Source organism: Corvus hawaiiensis, chromosome 16, assembly GCF_020740725.1.
Source record: "Corvus hawaiiensis isolate bCorHaw1 chromosome 16, bCorHaw1.pri.cur, whole genome shotgun sequence".
Classification (NCBI taxonomy): domain Eukaryota; kingdom Metazoa; phylum Chordata; class Aves; order Passeriformes; family Corvidae; genus Corvus; species Corvus hawaiiensis.
Genome location: NC_063228.1, coordinates 4784929 through 4810161, shown reverse-complemented (window position 1 = coordinate 4810161; position 25233 = coordinate 4784929). Strand labels below are relative to the sequence as shown.

The following is a 25233-nucleotide window of genomic DNA, read 5'->3' as shown; positions in this document are numbered from 1 at the left end:
GTGCTGGGACTGATAATGCTGGTTTCCTTTTAAGCAGAGGCCAGTCACAAATAAAATAAACCAGGCATGCTTTGTGTTTCCACTCCCTTGCCTTTCATCCCTGCTCCTCAAAGCCGCAGAAGGGAAGTCCTGAGAGGGGAGCAGGAGCAGTGCCGGGGACAGCAGCGGCTCCAGGCTTGGCCTCAGTTGCACTTGTGTGGGTTCATGGCCCTGTCGAGGGGTGAGGTCACCTCCCCCTTTTCACCAGTGTGGGGAAGGAGCAATGAGAGGCAGAGACATCCCTTGCAATGAGTCACATTCACAGCACTGTCCGGGACAGAGCCAGGCTCCTTTTCTTACCAGCCACAAGAGTAAAAGCAGAATTCCACACCCAGCAGCTACCCAGACAGCTGCTGGGTGAGAGGACATATCCTTCCCTTCCCCAGCACCGGTGCCTGCCTGGGAGGATGATGGGACATGTTAACAGGAGGCCCAAGAATGGAAAATCTGACAAACACACAGCTCCCAGAAGCTGCCAGTGCCGAGGCCGCTCTCGTTAGCGGGGCTGACACTGCTGTGAGGGGCAGGAGGCTCAGCCAGCACCCAGCAGCGTGTGCCGGGGTGTCAGCTTCCCCCTGTTTCTCTTGCCACCTTACAGGGTGTGATGTTTTCCTTCGGTGCTCTCTGATGAGCTGCCTTGGGCTGCTTGGGCTGAGCAGCTGCCAGAGAGCCTGGAGTCTCCTTACAGCAGGGTTGAGAGCTTCAGGCTGCAGCACTGACCCCTGTCCCAGAGCAGCAGCAGGTGTTGCATCAGACTCTTCCAGAGTTAGAGGAGAGTTAGAGTTAGAACCATGTGTGAATTTTCTCATAACTTATCTCGGGGATTTGACTGCACTCTCCAGCCCTCTCCTGGCCAGTTCCATAAAGCACAGCAGGGTGAGATTGCAGAAATAGAGAGATACCACAGTCTGTGGCACCAAGGTAGCTCAAAAGGCTTTTATAGTTATTTTCTCTCCTGCACTAAGCCTGGAGGAGCAGACACACCATCCAGCCCTGGCAGAGCACTGCCATGACCAGTCCCTTGTGGACAGCAGTGCTGGAGAGAGATCCCAAGCAGAGCAACAAGGAGCAGGCAGCTATCACAGAGCCATAGATCTGGGGGAAAGGGAAAGGGGGGGAGCCAGCAAAGCAGTGTCCCAAAACCTTCCTGGGGTAACACATTCCTAAGGCAGCATGGCTGAAGCACAGGGCTGACTCCTGCTTGCATGGGGGAGTTTTAGGAATTCCCTCAAGAAGCTGAAATGGCTGCAGAGGAGGTATAAATACTGCCAGGTAGCAGATGAGCAAGTCTGGAGAAGCCTTGCATGGAGGTGTGCACTGGGGAAATCGTAGCCCCTGATTTGGTCTAGTGGGAAAAGGCTCTGGGAGACCCGTCTGGACTTGGGGTGACCCAGACTCACCCTTTGAGAAGGAGGCTCAGCCTGCCTGAACCCAACCTGCCCTGCAGTGCCCAAGCCTTCCCCCATCCACTGATATCATTAACATAATTATTATGAAGTTGACACACTTATTTAGCTTGCAGACACCTCCTTTCCTACGTGCAGGACAGCGGTTCTGCCCACCATCATTGTGAGTATCTCAAACGCAGCCCTTTCTCCCTGCACTCCCTTGCAGGCAGCAGAAACGAGCAGGGAGTGATGATTTGGGGGGTGAAAACACAATGTTGGGTTCAGGTCATAAGAAGAGGAAAGATGCAGGTGGACAGATTGGAAACACCAATGTTCATCGTCCTTCAGCAACCCAAGGAGTGACAGGTGGGATGTCCTGTCCCTGTCCTTCCAACACCACCTCGGCACCTCTGCTGCTGGCTCACGGCTCCCTTGCACGACCCAATGCTGCCATCTGTAGCACAGAGCTCTGCTCCTGCTCCTCAGCACAGCGCCTGGAGAGCCGGGAGCAGGGCAAGGAGACCGCGGCAGAGCTCAGCTTCGCAAGGTTTGGTTTTGTGAGAGTCCGAATGGGCAAATCCTGGCCTGGGACTTGGCTTTTTCAGCCCCAAGAGAGGCTGTTGGCTTCCATGTCTGCTGAATTGCATTTTTAGTTGTCTGCCAAGGGCACCGGAGCCTGGGATAGTAGTTATCATTCTGCTTATCTGCCGGAAATAAAACAAACATTAAATAACACCAGCACTGTGGCCCATACACGAAGGGGGTTTTAACCACGAAAGCCATGGATTCCTGTAGGACCAGCCAAGGACCATCACAGCCTCCCATGCATACACGGATGGGGACAGTGCTTAATGTTTTTAAGACATTTACACTGTGGAAAGGAGGGGATGCACAACCATCCCTCCCTTCCCCAGCTCAGCTTCTTAGCAGCACATGCTGACTGCCCGTGTAAAAACACCTCATCACTGAAATTCATTTCAACGCTGCTCATTTCTTGGTGCATTTCCATGTCAGGAAATACTGGACAAAGCCTCACTCACCCTGCTCCCAAATCCCTGTATTGTCCCCAGCAGGGAAGGGAAACGCGGAACCGGGGCATGCTGAGCTCAGCACAGCAGCATCCCGAGCCTGGCCGGCCCCGGGGCGCCACAAGGGGGAAAAGCGGCTGTGACAGAGCTGGCATCAGCTCATTTCAGGCCAGGCTGTGACTCACAAAGAGAGAAAAAAGAAAACAGGGAGGGAAAGCAATCTCTGATGGTCAGGGTGAAGCCGAGCCCCTGTCGGAGGCACCATTTCTCCTCTGCACCTCCCTTCTGTCTGCACCTTGAGGTGGATATGACTCACGGTATCTCCCTCAGCTTTGGGAGTCCCCATCCTTCCTTCGTGCCTTAAACAGATCTGACCCTCCTGGATCACTGCCACACACGGCTCCATCACGTCAGAGCCCAGCGCTGCGGGCAGCAGCGGGGCTGGATTAGTCCCACACGGGTGAACGGGCTGACCCTGCCGGGCTCAGCGGGATTTGCTGCTCCCCATCTCGGCCGTGCCTGGCAGCTCTGACAGGAGTCCTCAGCCCGCTGGTGATGCCAATCCCTGCACACGTGGGCTCCTGGCCGGCAGTGTCTATAAAGACCCCTCTGTCCGTGCGCCCGGGAGGGGCTGCAGCGCGGGGCCGGCGAGCGATGGCATTGCGGGTAAGCGCTGGGGACAGGATGTGGCACTGCCTGGGCTGTGTGGGGGTGACAGCACGGGTCTGGTAGTGGATAAGGGAAAGCGGCAGAGAAGGGCAGGACAGGTAGAAATCCTGAAAAACAGGAGTGCTACTTACAGTGCTGCTCCTCTCTGTCAGTCTGCAAACCTGAGCTTCACGTGCTCAGTAGCGGGCAGTAGGACAGATTTTCATCTTGGTTGTACCAGGGCTGGTCTGGGGTAATGCTGCTTTAATGGCAGCAGTTCTCACTTGGAGGGTTTTAGCTGAGACCTGTGTGTTGCCCTCCCTGTGCTGGGACAGCCAGCAGCAAAGAGGGGATGGCTCTTTCCCTGTGTGTGGTGTGTGTCTCTTGCTGGGGTTGCTGCAATGAGGACAAGCTAAGGGCCGAGGCAACGTGAACCTGGGTGCTGCCATCACCACTCGCTCTTTGAAACTACAACTTAGCTCCAGCAGCTGCCTGTGTCTCACAGGGGTGAACACGGGTCAGAGCCTTTCAGTGACCATGTGTGGGATCCCAAAGCTGCCCCCCTAAAGTAGCCAGGCACAAGGGTGTGAGGCTGGCCATCGCCAGCTCCTGACCAAATGTCTCAGCTCCTGCCCAAAAGTATGTATATCCCAAAAAAGCATTCGAAATAGGAACTCATGACAGACAAAGAAACAGGGGAGTGGAAGTCCTGAGCTATAGGAAGGGAGAAACAGGCACACAACTGACAGTGGAGATGTCAAGGCTGGGGAAATTCTTCCAATGTGAGCAGTAAGTTTGCAAGAGGGGATGCTTAGAAATGCAAGATCATTAGAGTGCTAGAAAAAAAAGTGGGGTGAAATGGCAAGAACTTCTTATTAAAACGATTTATTTAATAAAACTATGAATTATTCAGAAAGGAACATTTTCCAGCTCATTTTATGCAAGTTTAACCTTGGAGATGGGGAGAGCACGTGGAACAGGGGATCAGGCAGGAACTTGGGGGAAGAATCAGCCGTGTAATGCTGGATGAGCTCAGACTGGATGTCACTTTACACCTGTTCCTCTGCTTCAAAGCATCACAAAGTTTTCTGCTTCAGATTTTGTTTTGCTCAGGTGCAGAGAGAAGCAGAATATCTTTGTGTCCTGACAATAACGAAGGCATACAAGTTCTTCTTTAATTTTTGCTCTCTGATCCCGCTCAGCTCTTTACAAAAGACCTTGGGGACAACAAATCCCACCTCATCAACTCGGTGTCATAGAGACTTGATTTCTTATCAGTTTAGAGTCCCTGAGGTTATTTAGGATCAAGAAAAAGACGGGGATAGAGAGTGTGCCTGTATGGGAAGGGGAGAGAAAGAAGATGACAATGAAAAGGTGAGAAAGAAGTGTAAGGACTGAGTGGGGCACTGCATCTCTGCCACCTTTCTGTGTCCTGCTCCTTGTCTGCAGTTCGAGGCCCTGCACCCAGAGGGAATCTGTCCTGGATGGAGCATCGTGGTCCAGGGCGAGACCAGTTCCAGCTCAAGCATGTAAGGACACACTCTGCTCGCAGCTCTCATGGCTCACGAGGGCCAGCATCATCGTTCCACAGCTCTCCATCACTTTTCTCTCACTGTCTTAGGTTTGAAATTAATTTGCTCTCTGATCCTGGAGACCAAATCGCTCTCCACTTTAACCCTCGCTTCTCCAGCTCCAGAATCGTCTGCAACTCTTTTCTCAACAGCCACTGGGGGCAGGAAGAGGTTAACAACACTTTCCCTTTCAAAGCAAAGGAACCCTTTCAGGTAACCCCGTGTCACCCCACAGGTCTCCTCAGGTGTAACTGGAATAACCCAGCAAATATTGGGGTGCTCCCAATATTTCCTGCCAGCACCATACCCAGCAACACCCCTTCTCTGGCTTTGTCTCCTGCTAGTAATTCTGTTATAACCTGGTGATTTATAACCAGCTCTGGCACAGACATGCAGAGCTCCAGCAATAATCCCTGGATGCTGCATTTGTTTTCAATTTAGGTTTTGCATTACCACCAGATTTTGTTATCATGAAACAAAAATCTCAGTTATTCTCTCCTTTTGCCCAGAGTGGGGGTGAGCAGCCTGTGTGTCAGCTCTGGCAGGATTTGAAGTGGGTGGACAGATCCAGAAGTTCACTGACATGATGGAAGCAAGGTCCAGTAAGGCCACATGAACCTAACACAGTCTCTCTTTCAGGTTGAAATCTACTCTGACCAGGACTATTTCCACATTTTCATCAATGAAAACAAAGTCCTGCAGTACAAGCATCGGCAGAAGAATCTTTCATCCATCACCAAGCTGCAGATTCTCAATGATATTGACATTTCTTCAGTGGAAATCACCAAACGAGGTCTTTAGTAGAAACCAGAGTTGGGACTCTCTCACAGACCATTCCCCCTTAAGCTCCTGATCCAGCCAGGGATCATTTCCTCCCCATTTCCACATGCCACCACCAGCCAGGGAGGTAGCCATGTGTCCTCATAGCGGAAGGGATGGTCATTCCATCACAAGCTGCTAAGACATCACCCGGCCACGTCACTCACTGTAGCCCAGCCCATCAAAGACCATCTCCCCCTACACCTTAGGGTGCACAACAGGCTTTGTAGGTCTGATCCTCTTTGCTGCACATCAAAACATGTCTTGAGTAGTCTGGACACCTGAATGCTACCTTAGAAATTGTGTTTGCCCAAGAGCAGGGTGTGAATGAGCACCAGTCCTCAGCTGGCCACGTGGTGAATGTGGATGTTAGGGGTGGAAAGGGACATTTCTTTCCAGAAGCTGGGTAAGAATGATACCAGATTTGCCTAAATAAAATCAACCAAGGAAATCCCTGCTGCAACATCCCTCTCTCGGCAGATCCATTAAATCATTCATTCCCTGCCAATCCAGGCACCTGGCCATGAGCAGGGGCTGGTCACAGGGCAGGAGGACACGGCTGAGGTTTGTGTGATTTTGGCATTGGGAAAATACTGCATTTTTGCTTTGAGGGCTAATAGAAGGTGAAGGTCCCTTGTAGGTGGATCACTGGGTATTACCAGGGATTCCTTTCACCAGCTGAGAGATGTTTGCTCAGCTCTAGTCCTGCCAAGTCCAGGCTTCTCAGACAGACCCCCAGAGTGGTGTAGTGTGTCACAGAAGGGCAAGAGCTTGAGGAGATACATAAAAGCACATGGTTCCTCCCTCATGCACCAGAAATGCAGCTGGACTCCAGCAACAGAGACTGAGCAAACCAAGGTCTTGAAATGATGATAAGCTTGGAACGAACAGAGTGCCTGGGGATATGCATGGATAGCCTCTGGCTTTCCTTTGCTTTATTGTTTTCTTTTCTCCCCCTTTTTAGTTGTCTCTCAAAACAATCCACTTGTTCCTTGCACCCTCTTCTCTTTTGCAGCCTCTTCCTTGGAGCACAACATAGCTCTGACTCCAGGCCACAGCAGAGTAAAAGATGTTATTTTCACTTTGTTTTAATTACGTGCATCATAAACAGCGTAATGTCACAGTGTTAAATCTGAACAGGAACTTATTCCAAAAATGCAATTACAGCTGCCCCCAAATCATTCCTTCGTTCCTCAGGTATAAGACAGAGCACATTCCTGATGGAAAAGGCAAAGATGATCCTGCCTTGCCAGTCCTTTCCATTGAGGAGAAATCATTCAGTAAGAAGTCAGCCCTGATCCATCCTTGCTTTTGGATGAGACCTCTGAAGGTTGCAGCTTTGCTCCGGCCTTTTCTCAGTGCTCAGACTGGCCATCCCCAGAACATCCTTCTATTTGCAGTTTCAAGGACTTGTGAGGAAGAGGTGGGTATAGAAAACCACAACACATGATTCCACAAACCTGACATTTATGAATCTCTTAAGAGGTTTCTAGTGTTTTTCCAGCCTATAAAGAATGCTAACAGGAAACCATCCTGTTCTTGTAGCAAAGGGCCCACTGGGAATGCAAAAAGGTGCCAAAGGGTATCTTTTCCCCCAAAAAAAGAACAGAAAACATGTTTTGGAAGTAGCACTGGTCTTGATGGCAAGTCAGGAAAGTTGGAGATGGTGAGACTTCCTCCAGCCTGGAATAAATCCATCACCACTGGGACAAGGGAGTCGACTCAAATTCTGGTTGTCATAATGTAACCCAAGGCTTCAACAAACTTTGCTCTCATGGCCATGCCTTCAGCAAAACAGGCACAAACCCAGACAAAACCAAGCCTGCTGGGATCTCTGTGTCATCCCTCTGATAAGGCTGAGCAGCGTTTGAAAGAAATTGCCCTTTCTATTTGTGCTTTTTTGGGGGCTGATAAAGACAGATAATTTTTCATGGAGGAAAAGTGATGAAATTATTTATAAGGGTAATACTTTGTGCTTATATGGCCACCAGCTGCATCCACAGCCACTGCTGCAGGAGCACCCCACATTTTCATTGTTCCCCAGAAACAAGTGCAAACGACCACAGACAAATGGGCAAAAGCATTTCAAGTACAAATAAATACAGAGATGCCACAAAAATCAGGCAGAGATTATGCCCTGATGCCTGGACACATCCCCCCCAGCTCCTGCCAGCAGCTGATCTCACTTCATTGCCATCTGCACCAATCTCTCCTGACACATCCCCAGCTCTGCTACTGCCTTCAGGGTTTTATCTGCTGTCTCCTCCAGCCAAAACATGGCCAAGGGTGAAGGGGGCTGCAGAGCAAGAGAGGTCTGGGATTCTACAGAACACTGCTGGAAGCAAAACTTCAGGGCTGGCTGTTTATAGCTGTTTTGCACAGTTTTTAGGGGAATGAGATGCCCTCCAAGTCTGTGACCCTCATCTGTCCCTTGAGGAAAAACTCCAGAAAAAAATTAAGCCCTGCAATTACAACGGTCAGTTAAACTCTCTGGAGCAGGGCTGGCACAGCAGACTTGCAGAGAGGCATCATGTGCTGGTATTGAGGGGATCAAAGGGAACAAATTAATCCTTCCTCCAAATTTCGATCAGTCTTCCTGTTCATGACCTGGGGGTTGAAACTGGGTGGGGAACTGATAGAGACAAGCTCCTGCCCAGGGGTATTTTTGAAGAATAGAGGCCTTTTGAAGGGGAAGGGGCTGCAGCAGCTGGGCGTGCAGCTCTGGAGGATTCCACCAGAATTTCACTGCCCAACCTCACAGTCAAGCTCAGTATTTTTGCTGTGGCCAAGTGCTGCACAGGAGCCAGCTGGAATGTTCCAGAGAGAACACTGCTGTGGGAAGGGATAGGGACTATCCTAGTCAGGATCTGTAGATAAAGCAGCAATTGCTGCTTGTAAGGCTTACACAAACCAGGAAGGGCTACCTGAGAAAGAGAGATATCTCTCAGGAGGCAAAGCTGACAGAAGTGACAACCTCCCACGTGGGTTCTCCCTTTCCCACCAGTTGTCCTCATTGGGACTGGATCCATGAGCTCAGAAATGCTCTGGTTCATCCCCAGATCAACAAGGGGAAAGTCGGGTTCATAATCCTTCGTGCTTGAGCTGTGCCAGAACTCCCAGGGTCAGGGTCCCCTCTGGCAGTTTCACAGATCTCCTGTGGAGCATCTGCTGATGCTTGATCAGAGCTGCCCCTCGGTGTCACTGACAGCACTGGCAATCACCACACACCCCAGCAGCAAACTCCATCAATCTCCTCACAGGCTGGTGAGCAAACAGCTCCCGCATCAGCCACAGTCACGTCTCACCAGCACAGCAGCAGCCTGGGGATGTGGGACTGACTGACGGACACCAGCCGTGCCAACCTTAGCAAGGGACAATTGAATATCAGAAAAGGTGGGGGGGGGGAAAGGGCAAGGACTTGTTGCCAATGCAGTGACAAAACCTTTGAGGAAAGTTCTAAAAACCAAGAATATCACACAGGTTGCCTCTGCCCCATACTCACTTTGCAACTTGATAGCTTTTTTTTTCAACATGACCACCCCCGTACAAAAAAAAAACCCCAAACCTACCAAATTTGATGCTGGAGGTTTAGCTACTTTCTCAGTGCTAGAAGGTAGCTCTGATGAAGAAAGGCAGGAGGAGGGCAGGTGTTAGCCATTTAACTAAAAATTCCCTTTCTCCTCTCATTTCAATGCCCCCCTGAGCATCTCCTGGTGGACAACAGCTGGTCTGCGGCAGAGATCTTCACTCATAACAAGCAGCTGCCTTGTGGTGCAACTCAGTGACCCTGGCCCCTTGTCTATGGCATCTCTAATTTCCCACATCCCCAAGGGCTGTTTTCCCAGCACACAAACACTTGCTAGAAGTGCAGACCTTATCAGCAGTGACTTTCTGCTTCACATCTTGGAGTCCTTATCTAAGAGGCTGCTTATTCCACCCCTGTGGGCTGTCAAACTCCTTAAAGGCTCAGGAGTCACAGGTGCTTGCTGGCAGGACTGAGGGACACGCTGGGCAAATGTACCACCTTTTTCTGAAGAGTATGAGGAAAACAGAGGAAAGGAGTAGTAACTCTCAGTTCTGATGGGGAAGAGGCATTTCTGAGGCCCCAGGCAGGCCCAGGATGCAGCTAGAAAAGAGTCTCTGGTGGAAAGCAGAGGGATGTTTCTTTCATTGCAATTAAAGAGAGGTTTGTAAAGCCATTTTAACACACAGCATCTCCATCCAGAGCCAGCTCAGTCAGAAAAGCACACCTCCCAGGCCTGATTTTGTATGCATGGTGGCAGGTAACAGCTCCAGTCATGAAAGGCTGGAGAGGGATTATTTTCTGAAAGAAAGGCTCAGCTCTTGAGTTGAAGAATTGGAAGCTGATGGTATCACTTTATTTGGCAGCTGAGTTATTGTGCATCACTGTTGCCTGAGGAAAGGGTGACAGAAATTAACCTGATGCCCAGATTTGCTGGCCCTCCAGTCCCACAATCTGTCCAAGACCCTCTTGCCAAAGCTAGATGCAATTTATCATGTTATTTCTTCAAGCCATGTGGACATCACTAGCCAAATCTCTGGTTTTAGCGGAGCACAAGACAACAGCCTACAGAGATTTGGATGTTTTCTCTGCACCATCACATTATTGTAAGATTTTTGGAGTCTTAAAAAGCACTCATAAAGATCCAAGTAAACTATAAAAAGAACTGTCATAACACCTTGTGCAGGTGAGGGAACCAAGGCACCTGCAGGAAATGAAAGCAGAAAAGGAAGGAGGGAACCAGGTGCTTCTGTCTCCAGCCTGATGCTCTCACCCTGCAGCTCTTGGCCTGGCCCTGGAGCCTATGGGTAGGTTGAGTGGGGTTTTCATGATCTATCAGGTGTTGCCCCAAGCCTTAATGAGTCAGCATGAGGCCCCATGCTGGACCCCTGCAGGCTGCACTGCTGAGTCTGCCCCTTGTCTTCAGTGAGGTCCAGGGCTGCTCAGCAGCCCAAGGAGTTTCCATCCACCTGTACTCAGACACCATCGCTGTGCTCTCCCATACTAATCAGCATTTTTCTAGCTCGTTTCATGCTCCAGCCCACACAATAATCAAAGAGCCACCACCAACCCTTCATTTTTCTCTGCTTACTCCATACATCCCTTTTCCAAAGACTTAGCAACTGCTGTGTGATCTATGGCACAAAAAGCTTGCTGGTTTCAAAAACTGGGGGCAAAACTGAGATGCAGTTATTTCACCTCGTAACCTCCTCCCCCTTTGCACCGAGCTGCAGCTACTGTCAGCTTTCATTTCCTGAAGTTACTCTGTGCTGTGAACACACACTGGAAGCAGAGAGACAGACGCAGTCAGTGGTGATGAGAGGGCAGTGATTGTACTTCAGTAAATTGCCTGAGCTTTTCCACATGAGTCACTGCACAGAGAGAGGTGAGGCATTGGGAGAAAAAAGTTTGCAACTGATCCTGACAAGAGTTTAACAGCCCCTCAAAGCCTCTGCCTGCCTGGTTTTCTTTAGTTGTGGGGATTCCTTCTAAAAGGCTGCCGAAAATAAATAATAACTCACAGATTATCTTATGCTGTCAAAACATTGGAGAACATTCAGAACTAGAATCACATCTCTCCCTGCTTCCCAGCTGATCCTCTCTTGAAACCAGAGAGCACAAATCCAAAGAATTTCCTGATTGCAAGTATAAAATATAGGAAAGCTGATTTTTAAACACATAACCCTTGACTGATCACTAAGCCCTTGTTGCAAATGTGCTCAAATTCCAAGTCTCATTGCAACCTGATCCCTGAGGTATCTGCTTTGTGACAGCTACTGGCAAAGTATCACCTAGGCTGAGAGTAAGTAATCTTGCTCAGAAAGACAAACTCCCTCCTATTGTATTCTCTAAAATCTTTATCTCCTCTCTGACACTAGCAGATCTGGGCCCTGAGAGTGTTTTTTTTCTGCAGAGCCTTTCCTTCCTGCCTCCCCGCATTTCCCTCTGCAAGCCTCTGCAGCTGGGAAAAGGCAAAACAGTGGCAAATTTAAAGCCTTTGTCAGACTTCTCCCAGATGGCAATCAGATGAGGAAACCCAGGAAGATTCGTCATCTAGAAAGCCATTTATTAGCCTGTTGCACCTGCGTATAGAGCACTAAGGAAGATGTATTGATATTCAAATGTGGAGCATGCAGGTAGAAGGATGGAGGGAGGGTTTGACAGCCCCTGCTCGTAATGCTGTTTCCCCTGGCAGCACCACTCCTTGGTAGCATCACTGCTTGGAGTCATAACAGGATGAAATGGAGCCCCACAAACCTGCTCAGACCACCAGATTTCTTCAGTCACCAAATCTGCTTGATTTGGGTTTTGCTTTCAGTCTTGTTCTAAATATTTCTCCCCAGGGTTTGTGGTGCCTGTACTTAGCAAGAGAGTGAGAGCACCACACAGAACATGGGCATGGAGGAAATCCCATTATTGCTGTAAATGGTCCTAGATCACAGCTCCAGGGAGAGAAGGGCTGAATGAATGCAGGCAGTGTTGGAGGATTGCTTTATGTGTCAGCTGCCTCCTCTGCCAAGTCCTGGCTCTCTTAACTTCTCAAAGACTTGACTTGATGCTCATTTTCACTTCAAAACCTTCTCTGTAAATGTGTGCAGTGATTTAGGGATCTAAAGCACTGATTTCTCCTTAAAACATTCACTTTTGACTCATCCATTTAGGATCTTCCATTCAGTGAGAGAGGGCCAAGTTCACTTGGTGCGGCCCAGGCTTTAAACAGGAGGTCTGCAGGAGCAGGTTTAGCCTTGCATTCCCAACCTGCTGCTTGCCTGAATTTCTGCACAAACCACAAGCAAAGACATCTGAAAGACAGATTTTTCAATCACTACAATGCCAAAATGGTGTTTCATTGTTCTTGAGTGGGTGAACACTGTATTAGACAAATTCTTCTGTTCAAAATTATCATTTTCTTTCAGCCACTACATTTCCAGAGCACTCAATCTAAAAGGCGCCCAATGAAAAGGACAGAAGATATGGAATTTGGCACATATCTGTTTATGAAAACTGGCCACTGAATATTCTCAGACATAAAAATGCACCCATTCTCCACTTAAAATCCTCAAAAGGACACTGGAGACAGTTTAAATGTTTCATTTTTTGATTGAGGGAAGACTAGTGAGAGAACAAAGATTTTCACTCTCATGGAAGTAATTACAAATAACAAACATCAATTCCCAGATGTTTTTAGTTTGCTTCGCTGTTTTATTTTCAAAGAATCTGAAGTGCACTTGGCATCTCCTTTGTATTGCCTTTGATTGTGAGCAGCGTTGGCCTCTTATTTTCTCCTGGATTCACAGCAGCATCAAAGCGCTGACATCTGTGAATGTAACACGGGAGCCGTGATGAGGAGCTGGATCATGGGGCCAGAAATAGCTCGTGTCCGCCCCAAAACTGCGGTGCTGGAGCAGCGCTGGCACGGGGACGGAGCAGAGTCACCAGCAGAGGGAGCGGCAAAGCCGGCTCAGAGATCCCCGGGCCGATGGCACAGAGGATTTGAGGAGTTTTGTTGCTGGGTTAAAGATTTGTAAGGAAATGTCCCAGAGAAGAGTAGGTATTTTTTTTTATCCAATGTGAGTTAACACACGGTGATGTTGTTACTCTCTGCTGATGGCAAGAGAGGCAGGATTCAGTATCACTTGTGGTTATCTCGGCATTAGAACACAACACACAACACCCCAACAGGGTCCTGGGAGGGGGAAGGAGCGTGCACAGCACAGGAGCAGATGTGAGGGCTGGGGGGTTCTCCTGCGTCCCCCAGGTTCTCCTGTGTCCCTGCCATCGGTCAAAAAGAGTGAGGGGCAGAAGGGGTAAGTGGCAATGAAGGTGGGTTTTATCCAGTGCTTTCCAAGGGCAGTCTAAACAGCACCTCCCGGCAAAAGCAAGTGGGAAACAATTTCACCAGTGCCAGTGCTCACCCCTAACAGCCTGGAATGTGCTCCTAGCTCACCTAACACAAGCAGCACCATTGGCAGCCTGTCCCGGTAGCACCAATCCAGCCCTGCTTGACTGAGACAGGCCCTAATGCTGTTTCATCTGTGTGAAGTGAGCAGAACCCAACCCACCTACCTGCTGGGCAAGCACAGGAGGAGAGAGCAGCTATAGCCTCACAACAGGCCTTTACCTCAAACTGTGCCAGCTGAGACACATCAGGCATGTCGGGATGTGCACTGGGAGAAAGCCAAGAGAGCCAAGAGCCCTTTGGTCGGGTGCCAGGCATCACACAGGGGTCAGGGATGTGGGTGCGTTGGGAGCCACACAGGGCTGTGTATTCCCCAAATCCTGGCAGAGAGCCTGGGTGCCAGGGAGAAAAGTTTGAGTAGGGAGAGCACATGAGTTGCTGTAAGTAGATGCACAACCAGAGGATTTGCTCTACCTTCACACTCTCAAGGTCCAGCACAAGCTGGAAAACCCTCAGGGTTTCCTGAATTTACACCCATTGTTGGGACAGGCAGAGCATCACTGCGGGCTCTGTGTGACACCCAGCTCTTGCTGCAGTGGGAGCAGGGAGGCTGTGCTGAGGCTGCGAGGCTAAATTTACCCTGGCCCGGGACTCTGATGCGCAGTGGGCAGGGCAGGTTTGGGCACATGTAGCTGGCATGGGAAATGTGAGGTTTTTTGAGATTCTGGCAAAGCCCCAAAGTGGCTGACTCACTCCTCTCAGGTCAGTTGTTCACAGCTGTAACTCCAGTGAGACTGGTGGGTTATTTCTGATGCACTTTGCTGTATGATCACAGCCCAGCCCCTTGCCCTTGCTGCTGAAGGATGGCTCCTGTCTCCAGTGGACTTTATTTAGCTTCCACTTCAAATCTGTTCTGTAAGAGGCAAACCAATGTGAAAAGGGTACAGCATTTCTTTCAGTTGGAGATTCCCCATCTTGATTTATCTGGGGACTTTGAACTTGTTAGAATCAATGAACTCATTTTAATCAATGCCCTGTCCTCTCTGTCAGCTGTACACAGCGTATGGATTCGTCATTTGCTGCTAGAGATGACTTGGCACTTGTGAGTTGTGTCAACGGATGCAAAAGCAGATTCATTCTAATTATATCAAACCATTGATTAACTTAGTAATTTAGTCCTGAAGTCCTAAAGGTTCCTCAGCAGTAAATCATGCACAAATAAAGTGCACCGAGGAGAAAAAAAGAAGTTAAATATATTTATTAGCTTGAACATTTGGAAGGCAACTACCTGAACAAAACAACCCCTGCACATTTCTGTACTCTCTTCCCTTGTATTCTGTTAATACCCTACTAAAAGTGTTGACTTAAACACCTTCATCCTGTGTTTTCCATGTGTAATGGCAGGTCTGCCATAGGGAGGCTGTCAGTGGCTGGCAAGGGCTCGGGCACGTGGAGATTTCCAATTGCCAGCTCCGAGGCTGGTCCCTGTAGTTGCCTCATTGCAACAGATCTATTTGCTCATGGAACAGCTGTGAAACTGCAGCAGATTTTAGGTATCCATGGGAGTATCCGTGCATTTCACTGCATGGAATAATGTGTACCTTGTGCTCTGGGCAACACTCTGCAATTAATCTGTGGAAGTTGTTTGTCTCTGAAGCTCTATAAATACACATACACAAAACTATAGGAGAATGAGCAGTTACACGCTTAAAGCAAATGCATTCTCACACAGGAGAGGTTTGCAGTCTGGTCACATTTGCCTGCCACCCCCCCCCTCCCAGTCTAGCTCCACTACTGATCTTTCTTTCATTTCACGTAAGGCTGACCAAAAATATTTACTTTATTCTTTCACATGCATAGAATAAAGAGGATGGGGAATTTCCCAGTGAAATCAAGGGCACGCACCATTCAGTGGCAAACAGCCTCCACTAGGCTGTCTTTGTTACTTTGCTCTCCCTCAGAGAAGGCAAAGAAAGAGAATAAAAACTAAACAACTCAGGCAGAGGTACCAATTCTCCTCATCAAACATTTTCCCCTGTGATTCACTGGCATCCTCTGAGCACCTCCAGTCAAAAGTTCCGTTTTACAAACCAACCTTGCTCCCCAGCCAAGCCCTTCAACTTTTCAAGCGACTTTTTCCATGACCATTCCTTTTCCCCATTCCTTCAGGTTAATAGAGGAGACCAGAAGTTGGGTTTCTTTGTGCAGCGCTCCTCGTTCGGGTGAGCTCCCGTCACACCTGTGGTGGTGTTAACCCTCGGCGTGCCGAGATCCGCAAGAACCTCAGGACGGTGGGGGGTGTTAAAGTAAAGCGCCCGGGGCCCTCCCCGCTCTGCTACAGCTGAACCCAGGGACCCCAGGAGAGGAGGAGGAGGAGGAGGGGACCATCAGGAATAGTCCACGACCGTACCAGCCCCTGCCCGGTCCGTGCCCGGTCCGTGCCCGGTCTGTGCTCGGTCCGTGCCCGTCCCGGGCGGAGCTGTCCCTTCAGCACCGCGGCCGGGCCGGGCTCTTGGCTCCAGGAGGGAGGGGCGGCTGGCGCGGTTCGGCTCGGCTCAGTCCATCCCGTCCCGGCCCGGCCCGGGCAGAGGCTCGACTCGGATCGGCTCGGCTGGTCCCAGCTTAGCCTATCCCGGGCCGGGCCCCGGATGGCCCCAGCCAGCGCTGCGGGCGGAGGGGCGGGGGAATCCTTTGCGGGGGGAGGGTGGTGTGTGTGTGTGCGTGTTCATGGGGTGCGAGAGGGCTGCGGGGGTTGAGCCGCACCTGCGTGTGCGGGGAGGGGTGCACGGGAAGGGACCGGGGGTGCAAAGAGGGCGCGGCCACGCAGAGGTGCGGGAGTGGGTGCGGGAGTGGGTGCGGGGGGTGGGGGTAAGGAGGGAGCGGGGCGATGGATGCTCAGGGTGCCTGCGGGTGTGCAGGGTACCTGTAGGAAGGTGCGTGCAGCCGAGTGTGTGCAAGGGGGGGTGTGCACCGAGTGTGCGGGTCTACAGAGGTGCGTGAGTAGGGTCTGTCGGGGTCCGCGTGTGTGAGTGCGCAGGGGTCTCAGAACGGGGCTCTGTGTGTGTGTGTGGCTCTGTGGGTGTGCGGGGCGTGCAAGGTGTGCGGGGGTGTGTGCGGGGTGTATGCGGGGTTCTGTGCGGGGTGTGCAGCGTGTGCGCGCCGCGGGGAGTGCGCCGGGCTGGCGGTGCGGTGGGTGCGAGCACGCGCGTGTGGCAGCGGGTCGGGCGCTGCCGCCGCACACACGCACGGACACACGAACACGGGGACACACGGACACACACACGCACACATCCACAGCAGAGCTGCCGGCGGGAGGACCCCGGCCGGAGCTGCCCGCCCTCCGCCCGGTGAGTGCCGCCGCGCCGCGGGACCGCGGGAGAGACGGGGAACCGGGGGGGACCGGGGGTCTGGGGGCAGCCCGGGGCAGGGGTCCGGCAGCGCGGCCGCGGGACACGCAACTTTCGGGGGAAGAAGGGAGCGAGGGAGCGAGGGCTGCGGGGGGACCGGGGCTCCTTCCCCGTCCTCCCAGCGAAGGCGCCGTCTCTCCGCGGCCGGGCAGGGGCTCCCGCCGGCCCCGCCGCCGCTGCCGGACCGGTGCCAGTGCCGGTGCCGCGCTGCCCAGCCCGGCCGCCCCGCGCTACGGCCGCTTCTCAACTAAGTTGCGGACAAGCTGCTGCTGGCCCGGCAGCTCCCTGTGAAGGGCGATCGCTGCCCCGAGCCCCCGCTGACCCCTTCTCTCCACACCCTCTCTTGCAGGCGGGGCTGATCCCAGCTCGCCATGTCCGGTGCACTGGAAGCAGCGCAGCAGGCTCTGCCCCGTTAGCCCAGATTGCCCGACGGGAGGACTCAGGCATGGATTCCTCCCCCCCAGAACCTGGGGCCCCCCCTGACCCTCTGCAGCTCTGGCAGGAGGAGAACCAGACCCAAGGCGGGCTCTGGAACGGCAGTCAGGAGCTGGGGTGGGAAGAGCTGGAGAAGATGCTCTTCCTCTTTGTGAAGGAGCCTGTAACCATCAGCCTCACAGTGATGTACTTGGTGTCCTTTGTGGTGGGCTTCGTGGGCAACATCATGTCCATCAGGGTGCTGACCCGCAAGCGCCGGAGTCGGGTGTCCAGCCTGAGTGCCACCCGCAGCCTCCTCATCAACCTGGCCGTGTGTGACCTCATGGTAGTGTGCATCTGCATGCCCATCACCGTGGGCAACCTCATCTACAAAGCCTGGGTGTACGGGGACTTCCTCTGCCGGGCAGTGCCCTTCATCCAGGCTGTTTCTGTCTCTGCCAGCGTCCTCAGCCTGACCGTGATCAGCGTGAACCGGTACTACAGCGTGCACAACCCGCTCAACGCCCGGTCTTTCTTCACCCAGAAGAGGATCCTCAGCACCATCCTGGTGGTGTGGTTGTTGTCCTCAGGGATATGCATGCCCCTCATCTTCATGAACAAACGGGATGAGATCGGGGTGGTGGAGGGCTTGCCTCTGGTGTTTTCCATCTGCAGGGAGATTTGGCCTCAGGAGAGGCTCAAGCAAGCCTACAATTTCCTGCTCTTCTGTGCCCTGTACTGCCTGCCCGTCCTGTTCAACATGGTCATCTGCTTCCTCACGGTGCGCCGGCTGTGGAGCCGCAGCAGCCAGCTGAAGGAGAGCTCTGCCCTGAACCGATCCCTGCCGGCCTCCAGGCTGAAGGTCCGCAGGAAGGTGGCACAGATGGTGGTGGCCCTGGTCCTGCTGTTTGCCATCTCTTGGCTGCCCGTCTACCTGATGGACATCTGGATTGATTTCAACATCCCCAAATCTTTGCAGGATGTGACTCCTTCTCCTTGGATCCTGCAGCTCAGACCTTTTGCCCAGTGGCTTGGCCTCACCAATTCCAGCCTCAACCCCATATGCTATTGCTTTGTTGGGAACCTCTACAGATCAGCCAAGGAAATGAAGAGCAAATACCACCAAAGGATGGTCTCTCTCTTTAACTTCTCTCTGTCTGAAGGGACAACTCATTCCTCAGTCCCAGAGCTGCTCTCTTACCGGAGTTCAGTGGACCCTGCAAAGAAAGGACCCTCCACCACCCCATGCATGGGCAGGAGATGTCAGGGAAGTCATGGCCATAAGAAACAGTGTGGACACTTGAACTCCTGCCAGCATCCACCTCTGAACACTGTCTCCAGTGAGAACACTTCCTTGTAATTCTGCTCAGGAAGTGCCACTCATACCCTCATCTGCATTTAAGGACTCTAGAGATCTTTCTGAACCCGGTAGTTTAATGACAGAAAAGAGCTTTCTTCTAATAACTCTTGATACCAGTTCAAAAATGCTGTGACAGGGAAAGAAACAGGTAGTGAGATAAAAAGATGATGTATTTTAACTCAGATGAAATTTTAAGACAAATTTATTTTTACTGGGGACAACTGGATGTGCAGCCCGTTGCCCAGTCAACAGTCACATAATTAGACAGATCAAGTTCCCAGCGAGTGAGCTCTCCCTGCAGCTCCATCCCTGGATGCAGAGATGCTGTTTGGATACAGCAACAATTTGACTGCTTGCTGCTGCTCACACTTGCTGATATAGAGCAGCGATAAGAGGCACTCTCTGCTCCAAATCCATCAGTTGTAGTTGCGAGCAGTGAAGAAAAGCTGGAAACAGCATCATAAAAAGTAATAGTAAATGGAGAATTTAACACACTTCACCACTTGAGATTTCATTGTCTGCTCGTATTGTTTCACTCCTCCCTGCAAATAAATTCTCCTTATGTGAAGAGAACATGCCAGAAGTACTAAAGCAACCATCCCCATTCCACATTTGGGAATTCAGAAGGGATAATGGGGCTTCAGACATGATTTAGGAAATGCAACAGGAAAATATTTTTTGGGGCATCAGCTCTCTTTCTTACAGCAGTGTTCCTGCGTGTGGAGTGGAAAGAACTGGACATCTGTTAACATGATTTGCACTTGAAAAACCAGCCTTGTTCAGCTGTGTCTGTACCAAACAAAGTCAATGGCATGTGAAAATAAAAATAGAAAGTGGTTTATAGTTAATAAAATCAGAAACAACTAATGCAATGCTATTTGTCTGGGAAGGAGTGAATCAAAGTGCTTGCTTTTCCTGAGCATCACAAGTAGGTTAAAACCTGTTTCTGTATCCATTCTCCTTTAAAGGAGACTTTGATAAATAAATTGTATACTTTTATTATGTTAGCATTGAAAGACTCTGGTAAAGCTTAAGCATTCTGTTGTTCTGAGCACTGGATCTGTATGCATAGAGGAGACCTTTCTCCCCAAGATCTAAGAGAAAACACAACAGACCAGGCAACAGGTTGGAGGGAAAAAATGTACAACAAAGATCCAAAAGGCTGGAATGATACAAGGGATGAACTCCTTCCCTGGCCGATGCCAGGAGTGAGGGGATGTGCACCATCTCCTGGCGCCAGAAGAGCTCATGCCCGGCTACTTGTGCCCCAGCACCTGGCACAGCCAGTCTGTCCTCTTAGCAAAGTCCAGACTGAACACAGCAGTGTCCCTGCAAGAGGATTTTGAATTTAAAGGAACTCAGGCTTCTGATGACTGGGGGCTTTTTTAATTATTATTACTGAACAAGGGAAGGATGTTTAAGGAAATCCATGTTTCATATAATATCCTACTGCCTTCCAGGGGGCCTTTTGTTGTCAAAAAAATAGAGACAAGAAAATAGTGGTTCAACCTAACCCTTGTAATGATCACTCAATAGCATTTAATGTTAACAACGATCTGCCTGGGAAGTGAAAGATTTCTCATTACCAGGCAGTGCCATCCACAGTTTGTATTCGCTTTATATGAACGAACAAGACATTACAACTGCCCAGATTTATGGCTTTTATGTGTGCTAGAGATGAGAGCATCTGCATTTTTGCAGGTGATATAGCAGTGTACCTACTGCCTGATCTTTTAGTAGCTATGGAGAAAAGCCTGTAGAGATTTTATTTTCTTTCAAGGCATATTTTTAGGGCTGGTAAAATGTGGCAGCCTGAGGAGCATCAAAAGCTCGCTCTGAATGCCCACTGGTTCCACATCTGTGAAAAGATGTTCTCCATCCCCAGACCAAATGTAACACAGTGTTGTAACCCCTACATTGCCCTGACCAGTGTATTTAATCCTGCCCTGAATAAACTACAATGAAACAACCACGGAGGTGCCAGACCAGCTCTATTCCCAGTGGTGGCATGGCTCTGAAAATGGACAGGGTCAAATGATGCTGTCAAAGATGCAAGATATCCACATTTTAAAATATCCCAGAGGAGGAATTTTTTTCTCTGAATTCATGAGCTGGTGCCTGGGTCCTGCCTGGAAGTCTCTGTACCTTCCATGGAGGCAGAAACACCAGGGACTGTGTTCTCCTGAGCCTTCCCCTCCTGATGCAGGTGCCCGTGCCTTCCTCCAGCCCCACAGCACTCCTGACCACTGAGATTCACTGTGGCAAAAGTCACCCCCACTGGGCAAGGTTACGTCCTCTTCACACTTCTAAATGTATTTTCCAGTTTCATTCAGTGTCCCTGTTTTCCAATAATAAAGTCGAATTGCTCACTTAATTCCTCTTTGTCTCCTTGGTTGCTTCCTCTCTATCCTCCACACTCCAATCACTTCTCCACCGTCTCCACAACGAAATCTCCCCCTGCGTCTCCCTGTTATCACTCTCTGCCTGTGAATTCCCCTCGCTCTAATGACCCATTCATGTCTTCACTTCCCTGATGAAAAATCCCTTCCTGCTCTGCTGATCTGAATGGCTCCTTTTGTGCTGCAGACACCTGTTTGCTGTGCAGAACGCTGATTTATTTTGCAGGGCTTTACCCAGTGGCTGCCAGGTAGTAATGGATTTCGGTCACTCTCACCCAAGGGTAAATGAGAAGCAGTGACGTCAATGTGGAAGCCACACAGCATCCTGTGAGCTGCCCGGGCTCTGGCAGTGATTTTATTAACCTGAACAGGTCTGTGGAACGCAGCAGTGCCTGGCTGACTCATCCTGGATCCCAGAGAGGTGAAAACTCAGCATTTGGGAAGGCGGCCTCTTCCCTCTCCTATCTGATAAAAGCTCTCTTTATACTTAGAGCTGACGAGATATCTGAGTGTCCTCCAGGCCACACAAGGTGCTTGTTTCAGGTGGCAGGTGCTTTGATAGGCATTCAAGGGATTCCTGGTCCTTCGAGGAATCAGGAGTGGACACAACTCTGGCTGGTGAATGCAGATGGTTTCCTCAGAGGAGCTCGAGCCGAACATCTCGCACTCAGTGTGCGGTTGAGGAAATGTGTTTCTCTCTAAATGTACCCAGACAGACTGGAAAATGTGAGCTTTAGGTGTCTCAAGGACAATGTTTTCCCACAGCAATGCTGCTAATGCATCTCAGTCCCGCTCTTCCCCCACGGGTCTTTCCTCTCTGCTTTGCTGTTTAAATCAATACAGGCATTTTACCACATTACCAAAATAGGATGTTTAAAACAGCTTTACTTAGAATCACTGAATCATTTAGTTTGGAAAAGACCTCTAAGATCATTGAATCCAGCCATTAACCCAGCACTGTCAAGCCCCCACCAAACCCTGTTCCCAAGTGCCACATCTTTTAAATCCCTCCAGGGGTGGGATGGGGACTCCACCACTGCCCTGGGCAGACTGTTCCAATGCTTGAAACCATTTGCTGTGGTAAGGACTTACAGGCAGCTGCTGCTCAGTAACTCTCTCAGGCATATTCCATGATCTGTTCTGGTACTGTCAGTACTGCCTCTGAGATGAGACAGGTTTATTTTCTGTGAACCACGGGGGAGATGGAAGAGAGACAATCTTTTGTACCAGGTATCATCGAGGTACGTACAATCACGACTGCTACGTAGCCCTCGTATGGAGATTGATGAATCACTGTTCCTTATAATAAAATACTCAGGGGAAGCCAGTGAAAGGATTATACAGAATGTGTAAGGGCAAGCAGTACCTCTTCTCACACCGTGGGCTCACAGGAGGAGGTGGTGAGGGCTAAAAGCAATAAAAAGTGTCCAGAAGGAGACCAGACTGTTCACAGCAGAAAAGACCATCAGCAGCTATTTAAAGCAATGATGAAACTTCTGACCTAGAGACCATTGGGTAGATAACCTGTAATTTCCACTCTTGCTCCTTCCCAGGATGTGCTACCAGCCATCACTGGGAGCTGGCTGCTGGGCTGAGCATTGTTTGAGCTGTTCAGTACCCTTGTTTTTACACCCCTAGGAAAAAACCCTCCACGTTAAAGAGCAAGGCAAGAGCAGAGGATGATTTCAGACCTGGAATCATTTGATCAATGGTAAAACTTTGCAAGACGCAGTCACCTGGAGGCAGGGCGCGGTAACGCTGACAGTGCAGGCTGAGAAATGCTCACTCAGGCACTTCCAGAGAGAGAGCTGAGGGGCCCCAGGGGATGGTGCATGGTGCCCACTCCACTGCAACACAAGAGAATCAACAGATCCATCCCTCTTCCAATATTCATCAGCCCTCTCAAGGGGTCAGCACTTTCACTGCAACATTCCAGAAAGAAGAATACCCTCCAAAGGGAAACTCCTGCCTGCTGCTATTTTACATATTTTTCTTAGAGATGCTGGCCTTCAAAATAGGATGGAAGCTGGCTGGCAAGTTATCCACAACACCAGCAGCCCCAGCATAATTCCTCCTGCACTCCCTCCACCACGGCACATCCCACACACAGCAACACCTGAGCTCTTCTGATATGAAGTATCTAAAAGAGAAGGGAGACTGCAGGACTTGTCTGGGTTTCCAGTGCATTGTGATGCCCTCGTAAAGAATCAGAGAAGTATCGGTGCGAATCTTCTAGGAAAAACCAGTGCATCTCAGTTTACATTTGTGATTATATTTGTCATGAAAATAAATCACTGGCAGCCCCTGGAAGAGCAAATAAAGGAGCAGCTATGAGCAGGTACAACCAAAGAGATTGGTGGGGCCCTCTGGGAAAGTCAACCTCCAGGAAAGTACTGCTTGCCTAGCACGTATAGGGATCATATAAGACTTTCCCAATATTTCCTGGGATGAATGACTACTGGTTAGGTCAGCTCAGGGGCACAGGAACTGCAGTAGTTGCTTTCTCTGCCTGCTAAACACCTTTAGGTAAAGCCCTCAGACTCAGAACTGACACAACACAGCTGCAAAATCAACGCAGCCTCATGTCAGCCACCCCCAGGCTCCTCTGCCGGACCCTGAAGGAAGCTCCTGGCTGTCCTGATCTAGGGATTTTCTCCTCCTTCGCTTGAAACCACCAGGAAATATTTTAAAATATTTCCGCAAAAAAGATGGATGCAGCACTTGCAGAGAACATTTTTCCAAGTGAGGAATCTACACCAGAGTGTTCCTGTTTGGTGTCTCTTGCTGATTACAAGACACCCCTAGAAGAAATCAATGCCCAGAGTGCACCGGTGAGGAGCTGGCTCAGGACTGCCAGAGCAGGGGGCACTGATTGCCTTGTGATTATCCTCACCCCATGGGGAGAAGGGGAAGTCTCATGGAGCTGCAATGTGACCTTTGATTTTGAATGTTTTCTACGCTCAACCTTTTCCTTCTTAACTCATTGCACTCTAAGACAACTGGTTTATGTTGCACACCGGGGGGTGGGTGAATTATCCAAGGATAATTTATTTTAAAAAATACACATGAAGTATTCCTGCACCTGAAAGATCCAGGAAATAACAACTTGTCCCCACATGCCTTACCCTTGTCTCTGTGAGGTTTTATGGCACTGAAGAGCACAAAATGCTGTGTGCACTGTAGGATAAAATCACCCAACTTAAATCATTCCTTTACCTGGCAGGCATTTCCCAGCCACAGCCCTCTGCCAGGCTCTCTGGGGCCAATCTGCAGAGCAGCGAGCAGTGGCCTCCCCCCGCCCCTGCCAGATGTGACTGTTCTGTGGCTGGCCAAGCACCTCCAAGCACAAAGCACCAGCATCCCCGGCTGTGCAGGTTGCTGCCCCAGGTGCTGAAGAGTCTCTGCCTTTCTTCATTATCCACTTGAGGTGTTTTCAGTCAACCCCCGCTTTCCTGTCCTCAGCCATTCACCACGAGAATGGAGCTGCTGAATTAAAGGGCTGTATGAATGAGTCTTTAGGCAGATGTATCCCATTACCCAGAGCTCACAAGTCGTGAGCTGCTATTTCTTAGTGTAAGGAAGGAAAATGTGGCAAAACATTCAGGAAATAAGCTAAAAGATAAAAGGGGGAAGGAGAGAAAGTCCAGACAGTGAAATAAAACCATCTTAAGGCAATTACTGGGGGAGAAATAGATCTGCCAAGGATATTAAAGCTCTCATCCACCTGCTAATCTCTTCTGATAAAGGTCTCACTGGCTAAACTAATAACACTATTAAATCTGCTGTAATCAGTACCAGAGGCAGCCCAAGGATCTCACAAAGTCACATGCCTGGAGAAACACCTTTTCCAGCATGACTGTGCACAACCAGCACAACCAGCAAGCGGTACCTGCACCTGAGATACAGCATAATTGCTGAGGGACTGTGACTCAGTCACCTCCCTGATTGCCTCCCTCAACTGAGAACTGAACCTGGAATTCCTAAGGCTTCATCCAGCAGTTCTGCTTTGTCAGACTGTTCTGGGCTCTGGTAGCATGGGAGCAAACAACGAGTCCCTGCACAATCAGTACAGATTTGTATTTGGAGTGGGCTGACTCATTAAGCTTCCATGAAGGTGGGAACTTCTCCTGCAGGAGCTTACGACATAACACAGCCCCTGGCAGAAATGCATCGAGGAAAGGATATGGAATGGAAAACTATCCAAATTCCTCCTCCTAAATCCTCACAGCAGGGGCAAG

At 50.3% G+C, this 25233-nt stretch overlaps 2 protein-coding genes across 2 annotated transcripts; both read left to right on the top strand.

Moving 5' to 3' along the window:
• The first annotated feature begins 3042 nt into the window (after positions 1-3042).
• GRIFIN (galectin-related inter-fiber protein) lies at positions 3043-6654 on the top strand. Its single transcript, XM_048321020.1, has 4 exons — positions 3043-3121; positions 4553-4632; positions 4725-4887; positions 5314-6654. The coding sequence occupies exons 1-4, from the start codon at positions 3110-3112 to the stop codon at positions 5473-5475; spliced, it is 417 nt and encodes a 138-aa protein (XP_048176977.1). The 5' UTR covers positions 3043-3109; the 3' UTR covers positions 5476-6654.
• A 9945-nt stretch (positions 6655-16599) lies between these two features.
• On the top strand, positions 16600-19249 carry LOC125333998 (galanin receptor type 1-like). The gene is made up of 2 exons (XM_048320335.1): positions 16600-16762; positions 17172-19249. The coding sequence occupies exon 2, from the start codon at positions 17268-17270 to the stop codon at positions 18594-18596; it is 1329 nt and encodes a 442-aa protein (XP_048176292.1). The 5' UTR covers positions 16600-16762; positions 17172-17267; the 3' UTR covers positions 18597-19249.
• The last annotated feature ends 5984 nt before the right edge of the window (positions 19250-25233 follow it).